Source organism: Vanacampus margaritifer, chromosome 20, assembly GCF_051991255.1.
Source record: "Vanacampus margaritifer isolate UIUO_Vmar chromosome 20, RoL_Vmar_1.0, whole genome shotgun sequence".
In the NCBI taxonomy this organism is placed as follows: domain Eukaryota; kingdom Metazoa; phylum Chordata; class Actinopteri; order Syngnathiformes; family Syngnathidae; genus Vanacampus; species Vanacampus margaritifer.
Genome location: NC_135451.1, coordinates 14,826,799 through 14,837,286, shown reverse-complemented (window position 1 = coordinate 14,837,286; position 10,488 = coordinate 14,826,799). Strand labels below are relative to the sequence as shown.

The following is a 10,488-nucleotide window of genomic DNA, read 5'->3' as shown; positions in this document are numbered from 1 at the left end:
AAATTAGATCCAAATATTGTATTTAATACAAGTCGCTATGCACGACTTCCGCTTGCTTTATGGGGCTTGCTTCCGTCATGACGGCTGTCCTATCGCGAGAGTTGTCTTTAGCGAACAACTAAAGAACTCCATACACACCCACAAGTCTCGCGATCATTGAAGAGCGAGGGCCTCTCCAAGGAGGTGTGCTTCATGGCGGTCACGGAGACTGCGGTAAATATTTGTCGTCGACAAATGTCGCCTTTTTAGTCGAATTTCTACTCAAGCGGATGCTCTTTAACAAGTGCGAAGACTCTATCTGTCGAATTATCCTATTCGTAGTGCTCAGTTGTGTTTTTAGCCGGCGAGAAATGCGGTTTGCTTTGCGCGCCATTGTAATGAATGGCTAATAGTTAGTTGCTAATCAGCTAGCAGCAATGAGCACCATTCGAAATGGGGCCTAAATAGTCTCATTTCTTTTTTATCTTCGATGCGTCAGATTGACCATTTGTGTGTATTGTTTACCCTTCTTATCTATCTTGGGCTAACCATTGCTCAGCTAAATGTTATCTTTGTGCCCATTTTGTATCCAACACATTGAATGAAGACTAGCCTTAGCATGCTATATACACATTTGTAGTCATTCTGTGAACGTGCCTATTTGTTTATTACTGCAATCTGAAACTTTCTCTTTTACTCGTTTCATTCGCTTAGAATTCGTTGAGTTGTTGAAGCTTCCCTCATCATCGTCCCCTCTGGGGCTTTTCTTACTCAGTGTGGTGGAGCCAAACGCTTAGCGGGTTTGTAGGTGAGGACTTTTGACTGGTCCCAACTGCAACACATCTATATAAATAAATGTGTGTAAAATGTCAAAGCTATGTTCATTTATATGACACCAGAAGTGTAGCAATCTATTAAAACGAATTCACTTCCAGCCATTTTAGAAAATTTAAAAAATTTTCAATACTCGCACGATATTATGTTCAATAATTATATATAAACCGAATCTGCCAAATGACAGAATAGACTCTCTCTCTTTTCTACCTAAATACAAAACATGGCAATAACTTTTTTTATTTTGGAAAACAATTATCATAGATATCGGTATCAATGTATCATGCGTGTGAAGGCAGCCGATAACAGCTACCAATGATTGATACTAGGGCAAAAAACAAACCTGACAAATTCCTAGATGGATAAATGCTCAGTAAGAAACAACACAGCATAAGTTGTTAAAATGCACAGTAAGAAATAACTATAACGATAACTAGACAAAAGAAACACTTTATTTTAAACTGTGATTTAAGAGAAATAATGAAAAAATTTAAAACATTAGATTGTAAATAACTAATCATTTAAAAGTTGTTCTATTAATTTAAAAATATTCACTCAGTTTTATTAGCCTTTTTCCCCAGAAATATTTATACATATAAACATCTGAAAAAATGTTAACCATGGTATTAATTTATTCTTAATTATTACAGGGAGGCGACGTTATGACGATGGAGAATGGACAGGGCACAGGCTCTAAGCTTGGCCTGCCGCCGCTCACCCCGGAGCAGCAGGAGGCGCTGCAGCGGGTAGAGAAGCAGTTTGGCAGCCCTTATTTTAACCCAATTTTTTTTTTTTTTACAAATGAAACCTTTGTAGGATTTAATGTTGTTTCCTTCCTGTGTGCCAGGCAAAGAAGTATGCCATGGAGCAGAGCATTAAGAGTGTGCTGGTGAAACAGACCATTGCCCATCAGCAACAGCAGCTCACCAATCTGCAGGTGAGATGTACATTTTATTTCCTTGCGCGTTAGTTTGCCTAAATAAATAAAAAATATCGTCTGCGCAGGCTCTAAATTATTTGACGGTATCTTCTATTCAGCTATCTCCTATTCCATTGATTAAAAAAAAATCTCATTTGGATGCTCCCCCCCACTCCCCCCTCTTCTCCACCATTTAGTGAAAAAGAAAGAGCATGTGTAGAGCGTGTCCTGCTTGTGCCTCTTGTGTTCTTTTTCAGGTGGCGGAAGTCCCCATGAAGGCATTGGGTTTTTAAAAAGTGTTTACTGTGTTCTGCTCAAAGCAAGCTTGTTTGCTAAATGTGCTGACTTTGTGATTTGAAATAGAGGAGGCAAGTCGCCAAACTGTATGTTGTTTAGTGGAAGAGTCTGCTCTTAGAGTAGGCACAAGCACATTTGTCTGTCTACGTGTAATAACCTTTTTTGTTTTAAAAAGTTAAGAAAAGAAAAAGCAAAAAAAAAAAAAGCTAAGGGATATCTAACCTACTTTTCAGCACCTTTTTCGTCTTTACTGTCTTTCAGATGGCAGCAGTGACTATGGGCTTTGGAGATCCTCTCTCACCTTTACAATCGGTCAATAGATTATTAAATTTTTTTCTGTGCGCATTCCCAATGGATAAAAAAAAAGGACTGTTGATTTGGCACCAATCCCTGCATTGATCTCAGCAACAAAATGAATATTTTGTTAGCGTACTTGTAGTATACCTGCCGTAATGATTGACAAAAGCTTTGAGAGACACTTTTCAAGCAAAGGGAAGTCACAGTGGGGGATTTCCGTTTTTAGCTTTTGGGAAAGAAAGCTAGATTCAGTTCTTGCGCTTTTAAAGGTCTGTAAACGGTTTCTGACACCATCCTCGCATGGGATAGCGGATGGTTAGTATTGGTCCTGTTCGCGGGACTTAGACGAGAGCTGGAAGGCACATTTTAAGCTCTTGTTTCCTTGGTGATGGAAAACGCGATAGATTTTTCTTTGTTAAATTAAGACCGCCGTCTGATGCTATCCTCAAGACTTTGTTTGGAATTCGTATGAACTCCACGGTTAGTTTTTTTTTTTTTTTTTTTTTGCATCCCTGGACTACAGGTCAGTTTCTGAAGCCAAATGTTTGTGAGGGCTGTGCATGTCAAATCACTTCAGTGTTTTCTCTGCCTCCATAAGTCATTTGATAACTTATACATGTACATAATAAGCCGTCTTCCACTACGGTTTGTCCTTTTTTGATTACCTTATCATTATCTTCAGACCGCTCCCCCCTCTCCCCTAACTTGAATTGGCCTCAGGCTACTTTTGGGAAACCAAAGCACAGTAGAAAAATACACATTTTTTTTTATTTATTTCCCGTTTGTGTGTGCGTGTGCATATTCTTCCCCTCTTTCCTTTTCGTTCTAATGCTGACACGCTGTCTTTTTTTCCCCCCCTCCCTGGTGGGCAGGTGGCAGCTCAGCGGCAGCGCGCTCTCGCCATCATGTGCCGGGTGTACGTGGGCTCCATTTATTATGAGCTTGGCGAGGACACCATCAGACAGGCCTTTGCTCCCTTCGGCCCCATTAAGAGCATTGACATGTCTTGGGACTCTGTGACAATGAAGCACAAGGTTAGTGAGTGGTCGTCTTGTTCACGGGAAAGAGCGCGTGCGTTTTTCATTGTGCATCTGGTGGGCCGCGCAGGGCTTTGCTTTTGTGGAGTACGACGTGCCAGAGGCTGCCCAGCTGGCTCTGGAGCAGATGAATTCCGTCATGTTGGGTGGGCGAAACATTAAGGTGAGTTGTCTGGCGTCTTTGAATGCTAATGGTAAGTTGAGTCAAATGCAGTGGAACCTCCAAAGTCCCAGTGTGGTCCAATTCTGTCTTCAACAAAAGTGCGTGGCAGCTGTCACAGAAGATCCGAGTTCTTTGTTCACAGACGTTTGGCACAGTGGTTCTCATTTTCAACTATGAAGAAAATATTCATCACAATTATTTTTGGTAATAATTAAAATCACGATTAGAACGATCATTTATTTTTTGGTACGAAACAAGAAAATGTTTCAATGTGAAAAATATTAACAGAAAATTCTTTGGAGCACTACAATTGTGCATGTTCCTTTTGGACGAAACAATTAAATTAGTTATTTAAAAATATTAAAAAAATGCAAATTAATAAATTAAAACGACTCAAAATTAGTATTAATATTGTCTTTTTTTTTTATTATGCTGATTTTGTAATTGTGGTAATAATTGAAATTGTGATTGAATTTGGTTTACTTGCAAAGCCCTACCATGTTAGAACAATTAAAAACTTGACTCCATGTACCACCATAAATTATGATAGTGTGTTGGTTAACAGGCTTAAATTTTCAGCAACAAGCACAGTTTAAACAACGCAATTAAATTCATGAAAAAAAACCTGAATACATTTTTTGGGGGGGGGGGATCAATGCTTGAAAAGAAAACGTTACACAATTTTAAATGCAGCTCTATTGTATGTGCAGTCAAACACGTCTGAACTTAACAAATGTATCATAACTGCCCCATGCTGCACGCTGGCTTAGTTCAACTTAGTTCAAGTGTGATGGCACGGAAACACTAAAGCCTGACGAAAATTCTGGGACACCACTTTGGCAGTTTTCGACTAGTTTGCCTACTTCACGGTAACCGCCCATGGATATTCGTCTTCTCTTAACACTGTCCAACAGAGTTAATCCTTTGCTGCTGCTTGAAATGAGGTCCAGTGATGAGCTGCTGCTGTCAACACAGTAATTTTGTACAACACCTGAAATGCTGCTCTTCAAATTTTTCAAGCTGGAAAAATTGAGGTTCCACTGTAACAATACCATTTTGAATACACTGAGTAAAGTGCACTTTTATTGATGAAATAGCTCTTCAAATTGCAACCGTCATCTCAACATGCAAAAGCTAATTTTTTTTAATTTGTCCTTTTGCCTTGTCTGTCTTTGACTTCCAGGTGCGTGACTTGCGTGTGTGCGTGCATGTGTCGAATGTGTTGTTTCCACACTTGTATCAAGGCCTGTTCCACGTTGAGCGCTCAGTGTGATTCCCAGCGGCGCGCTGCATTGCTCTGTTGCCAAGTTGTGCCGATGATGGGCTGCGCCTGGTTGGTGTTGCTTGGCCGCCCCATCTGTAGTACAGATCCCAGTCCCGTCTAGATGCTCGTGACACAAATAAACACTAAAACAGGAAAGAGAGAGAGAGAGAGAGGGGCAGTTAGTCATTCAGAGATAATGGTAGCGGGTACAAAGTAGTTTAAATGGCCTTGAGTCATTTCAAGTGACAAGCTTTAAGGCAGGGGTGGAGAACCTACAAAAGCATTTGATTTGGCCCAACGTGCGGTACTAAAAACAAAACCTGATTACAATCTAAAAGTAAGATGAAGATACTCATTTCTTCTCGGGTGCGTCGTATTTTTTCCCACATTTCGTCGTACCAAATTTTGAAGAAAAAAAAAGTGAATGTTTGCCACCCCTGATTTAAGGATTAAAGTGCAGTGGTGCCTTGACTTACGAATTCCCCCATTTTTTTCCCCTCAAGCTGTTGCTGAAGTGGAGTAAGGAGGGGAGGAAAAAAAAGCCACAATTGGAGTTACACTTTCAGCTGTTTATTGAACGAAACGCACAGTCCTACACAATATAAAATGAATGCACTCACAATGACCTACACGGCACTTGCATGCAGACTAACCGGCAAAGTTAGTGATGTCACTCAGGCGCGCTCCTTAAAGGCACACACATGACTAATGATTTATATAATGTGGATATGATATAGCAGAATTTTATTTTGTTTATGGACATATACATAATATTGACATTTAGCACAGAGATCATTTCCAGCTATGGTATCGTTGCTTTTGATGGAAGTCTGTATTTTTTCCCCCCATTCACTTAACTCTTTGACTGCTGGACGTTTTCAGAAAAGGGATGCCGTGGGTGCCAGCCGATTTAAGCATTTTTGACTGATCTTTCAAGGTCCACAGAAAATTATGTGTTTGGACTATGGAAACACACATACTACCAAATGAAAGCTTGGACTGTCATCTTTCATCAGAAAAAAAAAAAGTTTGTTTCTACCTTATTCCGTTTTTCAGTAATCAACAATAGAAAATGGTTAGTTTCACCTCTGTTTTGAAACAAACGTCTTTTAACGTCTTTGGCACTCCATAGGATTTTACTAAACGTTATTTAACGTTTTTGGCAGTCAAAGAGTTAATTTGCAAAACACACAGAGTAAAACCATGGCCTCCATCTTCTTGTAAACAGTAGCCATCCAAGCGACATTTTTTTTCTTTGCGTCTTATCTTCCAGAAAATTGACATTAATTTCACGTCAATTTTCGTCCATATCTCAGATCACTACATTAAACTCCAGTTTTTGACGTTATAAAAAAATATATAATTTCTCGCCGTTCTCATTTATTTTACTATATTCTTCTGTTAAAAAGATGCAACATTTTAACGGCATTAAACTATTAAGTCAAGGCAACACTGTAAGAGGACTCGGAGAGAGAGAGATCTGCATTCCACAAGATGGAGTGTGTGATGAGCCAGCTGCAGGGAATTTAGGTCAGAGATTCGGAGTGTGTCCTCGGTTTCCCATCGCAACCCTTCCCCCGTTAAGTAGCCCTGCTGGTATGATCTGTGCTATAGGTTGGGCGGCCAAGTAACATCGGTCAGGCGCAACCCATCATTGACCAGCTGGCAGAGGAAGCGCGCGCTTTTAACCGCATCTACGTGGCCTCGGTGCACCCCGACCTGTCGGACGACGACATCAAAAGTGTGTTTGAGGCTTTCGGGAGGATCAAATCGTGTACGTTAGCCCGAGACCCCACCTCCGGACGGCACAGAGGCTTCGGCTTCATCGGTGAGCCGGGAGCCGGGTTGGGGGGGGGGTGGGGGTTCGTCGGTCCCTACCCCGATCCCCATTACCGTCTAACTACAATCTTGTTGACTTTCAGAGTACGAAAAGCCTCAGTCGGCCGTGGACGCCGTGTCTTCTATGAACCTCTTTGACCTAGGGGGTCAGTACCTGCGAGTGGGCAAGGCGGTCACCCCTCCCATGCCCATGCTTACCCCCACCACCCCCGGTGGTCTGCCGCCGGCTGCGGCCGTAGCCGCGGCGGCGGCCACTGCCAAGATTACGGCCCAGGCAAGTATGAATCCCTTCCAAAGGGATTTAATGGCCTTCCAGGTAAATATAAAAATAACTGATGGCCATTTTACTTTTATTTGAAGTGACTGGGCGAAGGCCAGTTTAGTCGAGTCCATTTTGAATGCGGTGTTCCCGCTGTTATTCGCAGGGAGGCGGTGAATGAGTGAAAATTCACAAGGTAATCGACATGGGAGAGAATCAAATTGTAGCACGACTCCCAGTTTTGTTTCGAGAATTAAAAATACATTTGATAGCGGCAAAACAAATATTTTGAAATGCATAGCATGAACATAAATACCGCAAGATGGCGGGTCAACACTTCCTTGGCAGGATAGTGGATCCCAAAGCATTGCTTGTATATTATACAGGACTTGAAAACAAAGGAATTGTTAGTTATTTGTTGAGCTGTCAATAACATCTGTCTTAATTGTTCTACTTTTTAACAATTTGCAAACAGTTCAACGCAACAGGAAACTTGAAAACAACAAATTGAGTATCATTTTAGAAAAAATGGCTTTGCTCGCCTAATGTAAACTTGACTATGCATCGCCACCTGGTGGTTGGCGGACTACTTGTTGTGAAGGCGCCATATGCCCAGCAGGGCCAGGACTTTAATCGGCAACAATCCGGTTCATTTAATCTTGGCTGTCAAGAGCTGCGATTCGCAGGGGAACACTGCACATTCAAAAGCAAAGATTGAATTATCGACCCCCATTTTTGATTAGCACGAGGATGCCCCTCAAATCCAGAGTTGGGGTGTGCACGCAAAGAGTCTTCTTATTGGAAGCTCGAGTTAAATTGATTCATCGGAATTTCTGATAGCTGCTTGAATTATTCCAACGCCGAGCCCGTCTTCCCGTGTCGAGGGGCTGAGCATTCTCTGTGGCCACAAATTGTGTTGATTGTTGACTGTGCTGCCTCTGTGCTGTGTTCTTGTGTGTTTCCCTTACCTAATGTCTCGGGCACCCCCTCTCTCAAGGAGGCTGTAGCCGGCGCGTCAGTCCTGGGGGCGTTAGCTGCGCCCCAGCTTCTTAGTCAGCAGATGGGAATACCGCAGGCCGTCATGGCCGCGCAGGCGCCCGGCGTCATCACAGGTGAGTCTCGACTACAGTGAATATAATGATGAATGTTTTTGAAAATGCAAGCAAGTGAGACAAAGTATACAAATTTTCTATTAAAAATATCGAGCAAAAATCACCAAATATAAAAGCAAAAAGTTTTTAAATTCAAAAAGAAAAAATGTCGAAAAATAAGTGTTCAATTATTTAAAAAAAAAAAAAAATATATGACAAATTCACAGAAAATACAAACACTGGCAAAATGTGTAAGCAAAACATTTCAGTTGCTTAACTTCCTTCTGCCATTTCTCTTCTAGGAGTGACTCCGGTGCGTCCCCCGATACCGGTGCTCCCCCAGGTGGGCCTGGTGAACCCCGTGCTGGCGTCGCCGCCCGTCCTCTCCAGTCAAGCGCTGGTGGCCGCCGCCGCCGCCGCCGCCGGTCAGCTGCAGGAGAAAAAGGAGGAGAAAGAGGAGATGCAACAAGATGGCACCGGCCAGGAGATGCTGAGCGACCAGGAGCACATGAGCATCTCGGGCAGCAGTGCCAGACACATGGTCATGCAGAAGCTGCTTCGGAAGTCAGAGGTGACAAAATGCGGACGTTTGACAGTCAGCTGTTTGCTGTAATAGCGTCAACGCAGAAATGTAAGCCAGTTAAAAATGATAGGCAAAAATTCGATAGAAATTGAAAGACAAAAACATTCAAACTCATTTGTGATGGAAAAAGACACAAATGTAAAGGAAAAAATATACTAGAAAATGAAAATTAGACTAAAATATGCTAAAAAATATTGGGCAGAAAATGGAAAATAAATTAGTAAGTAAAGTAAATTAAACCATATATGACAAAATGACAAATGTAATGAAAATACGATATCAAGTACAACTTAAGACAAAAATGCAAACGTATTGGAACAATTGGAGGAAAAAAGACAATACCAAAAAAGTGGATGAAAAGTACACGACTAAAAAGAAAATAGTCTTGGAAAATATTAGACAAAAAAATTTGATCAAAGACTAATTATCAAAATATACAAATGCAAAGAAAAAATATTACAAAATAATGCAAAATATACAAAAATGCTCAACCAAAATTTCAAAGCTATTGCACGAGAGATATATTAATTGTTGAAAAATACACAAATATGAGAGAATGCAGTATTGAAAAAAACTATTAGATAAATATATTGGACTAGAAATTATATCAAGATCCAAAATATATACAAATGTGAATAAAAAATTGTCTACAAAGAGAAATGGGATGAAAAATAAACTAAAAACTACCAAACGCAACAGTATTGGACTGATAGAGGACAAAATACATCTGTTAGAAGAAAAAAATAGATACAAACACGCAACTAAAGAAAATACGATAGTAGAATATAATGAAAAATATACAACAAATGTAAAATATTAGATTTAAAAAAATAGACGCATACTTCCAAATTTCTCGACAGATTCAAACAATTCCACCTATCCAATTAATTATTATTCTGAAATTGTTTTGATTTGATTTTTTTACAACCACAGTCCACAGTCATGGTCCTGCGCAACATGGTGGGCCCGGAGGACATCGACGATGCCCTGGAAGGCGAGGTGACGGAAGAGTGCGGCAAGTTCGGCTCGGTCAACCGCGTCATCATCTACCAGGAGAAGCAGGGCGAGGAGGAGGACGCCGACATCATCGTCAAAATCTTCGTGGAGTTCTCCATGGCGTCGGAGATGAACAAAGCCATCCAGGCGCTCAACGACCGCTGGTTCGGCGGACGCAAAGTTGTCGCTGAGGTGTACGACCAAGACCGTTTTAACAGCAGCGATCTGTCCGCGTGAACCGCGTCCGCGCTCGTACCCCTCATTCCCATTGCCCGCTCTGTAATGGTCTTTTTGTTTGTTTGTTTTTTTTAAAAAGAAAGAATAGCTGATTATTAATGCGTCATTGGGAGTTTGGCTCTGTGACATGTGAAGACTCCTCCGTGGTGCAAATTCCACATTTTTGTAACCCAGACAATAAACTTGTTTTTTGTTTTGCTTTGGTTCATTTACATGTTTTCCCCTTCATAAAATCAATGGACCATGTACACAGTTTGTTTTTAACATTAAAGGATATTTGTCCACAAGCTGTGTGATGCACGTCACTTCATGCTAATACGATAACACTAAACAGCACATTTTAATCAGATAGCTTTATATGTGTATATCAATGCATTCTTAATGGAAAATACACAAAATAATGTTATATGTAAATGCATAAAGGAGATAAAAAATGTATAAAATGAAAACATAACAATTGCGTGTGTGTGTGTAAAAAAAACCCGCACAAGTAGAGTAGTAGATTATCAAAAAAAAATTGGGACGAAGTAGGCAGGCAGTTGACTGCAAGTACTTAATACTCTGCATACAGTACGACAAAACATCAATGCTTTTCAGTGTGATATGTGGGCTCCCTCGAGTGATAAATAAAATAATTTTAATTTGAGCACCAACGCACTGCATTTTTTAACATACAATTGCATTGACACGGTG

At 40.8% G+C, this 10,488-nt stretch overlaps 1 protein-coding gene across 5 annotated transcripts; it reads left to right on the top strand.

The window, feature by feature from the left end:
* Positions 1-69: 69 nt before the first annotated feature.
* On the top strand, positions 70-10,082 carry LOC144040207 (poly(U)-binding-splicing factor PUF60-like). Of its 5 annotated transcripts, XM_077554191.1 has the most exons (12): positions 70-213; positions 694-787; positions 1,464-1,559; positions 1,661-1,750; positions 2,291-2,341; positions 3,199-3,360; positions 3,434-3,526; positions 6,405-6,618; positions 6,713-6,945; positions 7,886-8,000; positions 8,282-8,550; positions 9,496-10,082. In XM_077554191.1, the coding sequence occupies exons 3-12, from the start codon at positions 1,476-1,478 to the stop codon at positions 9,793-9,795; spliced, it is 1,611 nt and encodes a 536-aa protein (XP_077410317.1). In that variant the 5' UTR covers positions 70-213; positions 694-787; positions 1,464-1,475; the 3' UTR covers positions 9,796-10,082. The 5 variants fall into 5 exon arrangements, with proteins under 5 accessions (XP_077410317.1, XP_077410318.1, XP_077410315.1 ...); XM_077554192.1 differs by lacking the exon at positions 694-787 and having other exon boundaries at positions 148-213; positions 6,713-6,903; XM_077554189.1 differs by lacking the exon at positions 694-787 and having other exon boundaries at positions 148-213.
* Positions 10,083-10,488: the final 406 nt, after the last annotated feature.

Coding starts and splice junctions, on each gene's coding strand:
- LOC144040207 (XM_077554189.1), top strand. CDS start 193: ATGGCGGTCACGGAGACTGCG. Junction 1,751..2,290: donor AGCAGCTCACCAATCTGCAG/GTGAGATGTACA, acceptor ACTGTCTTTCAG/ATGGCAGCAGTGACTATGGG. Junction 8,001..8,281: donor GGCGCCCGGCGTCATCACAG/GTGAGTCTCGAC, acceptor TTTCTCTTCTAG/GAGTGACTCCGGTGCGTCCC.